This window comes from Limulus polyphemus, unplaced genomic scaffold (assembly GCF_000517525.1).
Source record: "Limulus polyphemus unplaced genomic scaffold, Limulus_polyphemus-2.1.2 Scaffold858, whole genome shotgun sequence".
In the NCBI taxonomy this organism is placed as follows: Eukaryota; Metazoa; Arthropoda; class Merostomata; order Xiphosura; family Limulidae; genus Limulus; species Limulus polyphemus.
In genome coordinates, this window is record NW_013666468.1 from 330,155 (window position 1) to 333,676 (window position 3,522).

Here is a 3,522-nt window from a genome sequence, read left to right on the forward strand (position 1 = left end):
GTTGTACATTTGCTGTTATGTTAAACTTATATTAAAGTTTTTCTTCATTACCCATTCAAGCCATCTCCAACCATTATAAATACACCTATGATGTAAATCGTGTTGTTTTGAAACAAGTTCAGAAATGCCAGCTTTTATTTCAAACGTATATCAATTAATGGCTGAAGTTCATTTAATTTTTTAGAAATGGCTTGTTTGTTTGTTGCTATGCACAAAGTTTCACAATGGGCTATTTGTGCTCTGTCCAATGCGGATAACAAAACCTGATTTTAGCGTTATAAGCCCACTGTCTTACCGCTGAGAAACCGGAGACGCTTGAAAAGTAGAAATATTGTTCTTACCAACATTTAGTTTGGTTCTTTTTTGTTTGTAGTTGTTGTTTTAGGGTAAAGCTATATTATACACCATCTGCGTTCTGTTCAGCACGGGAATCGTACCCAGGATTTTAGTGCTATAAGACTGTAAGCTTAATGAGATGTTAGTTAGTTTGATACGACCTAATTTTATAAGGTTTTGGTAGTAGCAATTTATTGGTGCGAATGCCCATATAGGCTTGTTTATAGTGTAGTGTTCTTTGGCTTTTTTTACCTTGTGAACATTTTCTTTAACAACGTATATAACTGTATATTTTATACAACCAACGAACTATTACCTGAGCCTTGTAAGATGGACCTTTCTTTAACAACGTATATAACTGTATATTTTATACAACCAACGAACTATTACCTGAGCCTTGTAAGATGGACCTTTCTTTAACAACGTATATAACTGTATATTTTATACAACCAACGAACTATTACCTGAGCCTTGTAAGATGGACCTTTCTTTAACAACGTATATAACTGTATATTTTATACAACCAACGAACTATTACCTGAGCCTTGTAAGATGGACCTTTCTTTAACAACGTATATAACTGTATATTTTATACAACCAACGAACTATTACCTGAGCCTTGTAAGATGGATCTTTCTCTAGATTTCCTTTTATCGTCTTTGCCATTACATTCTAATAACAACATTTGAACGCCATTTTTTCCTAAGTAAATGGTTTCCTTTGAGATTACTTTCACAACAAAGAGAAAAACCAGTTGATCAGCTCCTTTCTTACGTAAAAGCTTTTAAAATAAGCTTATTATCCTTCAGGTAAATATCGTTCCTTCCGAGCACAAAAATATATGTCTACTGTTTCATTGGAAAATTAGGTTTACTGTCACAATAACATTTCTCTTAGCACAGAAAGAAACACGGACTTTGGAATTTGAAGACCAAAAATAGAGAGGAACTAATAATAATTATTATGCGATAATCTCCAGAGAGATCGGAATTTGTCATTCGATAAACCTGGCTGTGGAAGTTTATAGAAATTAATTTGCTGATATTAACTTTTCAATGTCTCATTCAAACATTTCACTTTTCACTAAGAAGAAATTAAATACGTTGAATGGTGACATGTGCTAATCTTGGTACAAATGATATAATCATGAACCGTAATACACTCCGTTGGAGAACTATAGGTCATAAACCCAGAGCTTGCCTGCTTGTGTGTGTTGTTGTTGTTTCTGTGTGGGACGTGGTCTTCGAATATTCATCCAATTAACTTAAAATATATTAATATACAAACTTCTAATTATTGTTTTGTATTTCCACTGAAGGTATTTTACTGCAAACTTGGTTCCGTTGTATATTAAGCTTAAATTGTTGTTTTGAATTTCGAGCAAAGCTACACGAGAGCTTTCTGCGCTAGCCGTCTCTAAATTATCAGTGAGAGGCTAAAGCCTGTGTAGCCATTTCGCAAAAATGTGTGTGGCCAACTCGTAGAATCATCGATAGTGTATTTTTTAGCTGGTCAGAGAAAAAGAATGCCAAATCTCTCATTGAAATGTCACGCTTTTGTAATTTTGAAAAATTATTTTTTGTACTTTTGCGTTGTGTTTATAATTGACCTTGACTGTCATTAGAATCCTGAGATAAATTTATTTAACGAAAATTTTCTGTTTTATTAATAGTGCGGCCATTTCTGTGATCGACTGGCCACATCTATGGCTAGGAAAAAAAAATTAGTTGCCCACTCATGGGTTAGAGGGAAGGCAGGTAGTCCACACCACCCAACGTCAACTCTTGGACTACTATTCTACTAATGAATAGTGAGACTGACTGTCACTTTATAACACCGTTACGACTGAAAAGGCAAACATATTCGGTGAACGTAATTGTAACCCGCGATCCGCAGATTGCAATACGAGCTTCCTAACCACCAGGCCATGCATGCCAAGTCACAAATTATTGAATCGTATTCTTAAATTCACATAACGTACAGCAAAAGCTACATCTTGCTAACAATGCGTTTTTTGTTTGTTTGTTTTGTTGTTCATTTTCAAAGAAATCTATTGGAAAAACCAGTTTCAATTATTGTTATATTAACATTCCGAAACTTCTTATAAGTTATTTAAGTTATATATTGTATTTCTCTAAGTGGGGAAAAAAACTGTTACGCAATTTTTTTTCATGGATAGCTATATGATCATAAAACTGTGGCTATTTTCGAGCTGTTCCGATTGATCACATGGCTATAATGGCTTAGAATTCAATATAAGTATTTGTTAGTAATTCATATTTCAAAGTTAAAGTATTGGAATCTTGTGTATATTTCACAGTAATATTCCCTTCAAGTCCAGAAACTTAAGCTCCGTCATTCATATTGTGAAAGACATGTAGTTATTGTTGTTGCCAGTAACGTGCCAGAAAGGTGCCGGGACCCGCATCCATATCGAGAGAGCATCCAACGTATAGAGTCGAATCGAATAGTAGAACCCTTTCCGCCTTTCCCCAAGATCTTAGGTACAAGGCCCCGGGCATCATAGAACCTCTTCACGCAACTGGTTGTTGCCGATACGATCTACTGAAATATCACATTCATACGCAATATCATATCGGACAGCTTTAACCTGTTGTTTCTACTCTACAGAAGATTATTCTGATATATATGACACTCTATTTACGTAATATTGATCACTGAACTTTGAAAAAACAAAAGGGAGATAGAGGATTGTTGTAATTGTTGTAGAGAGTCTACGTAGCTCTTACGAACAATTCAAACATATGTAAGCTGAATTGTTGTAATTGTTGTAGTAAGTCTACACAGCTCTTACGAACAATTCAAACATGTGTAAGCTGAATTGTTGTAGTAAGTCTACACAGCTCTTACGAACAATTCAAACATATGTAAGTTGAATTGTTGTAATTGTTGTAGTAAGTCTATACAGCTCTTACGAACAATTCAAACATATGTAAGTTGAATTGTTGTAATTGTTGTAGTAAGTGTACGTAGCTCTTACGTACAATTCAAACATATGTAAGTTGAATTGTTGTAATTGTTGTAGTAAGTCTATACAGCTCTTACGAACAATTCAAACATATGTAAGCTGAATTGTTGTAATTGTTGTAGTAAGTCTACACAGCTACTTACGAACAATTTCAAACATATGTAAAGTTGAATTGTTGTAATTGTTGTAGTGAGTGT

The 3,522-nt window shown here is 34.2% G+C and overlaps 1 protein-coding gene across 1 annotated transcript in view; it reads right to left on the minus strand.

Moving 5' to 3' along the window:
• Positions 1-1,002, minus strand: part of LOC106460905 (SLIT-ROBO Rho GTPase-activating protein 3-like) — a 121,718-nt gene extending 120,716 nt beyond the window's left edge. Inside the window, exon 1 of the mRNA XM_013920663.1 lies at positions 949-1,002. Within this exon, the coding sequence (XP_013776117.1) occupies positions 949-1,002 (54 nt within the window). The remainder of the gene's footprint in view (positions 1-948) is intronic.
• Positions 1,003-3,522: the final 2,520 nt, after the last annotated feature.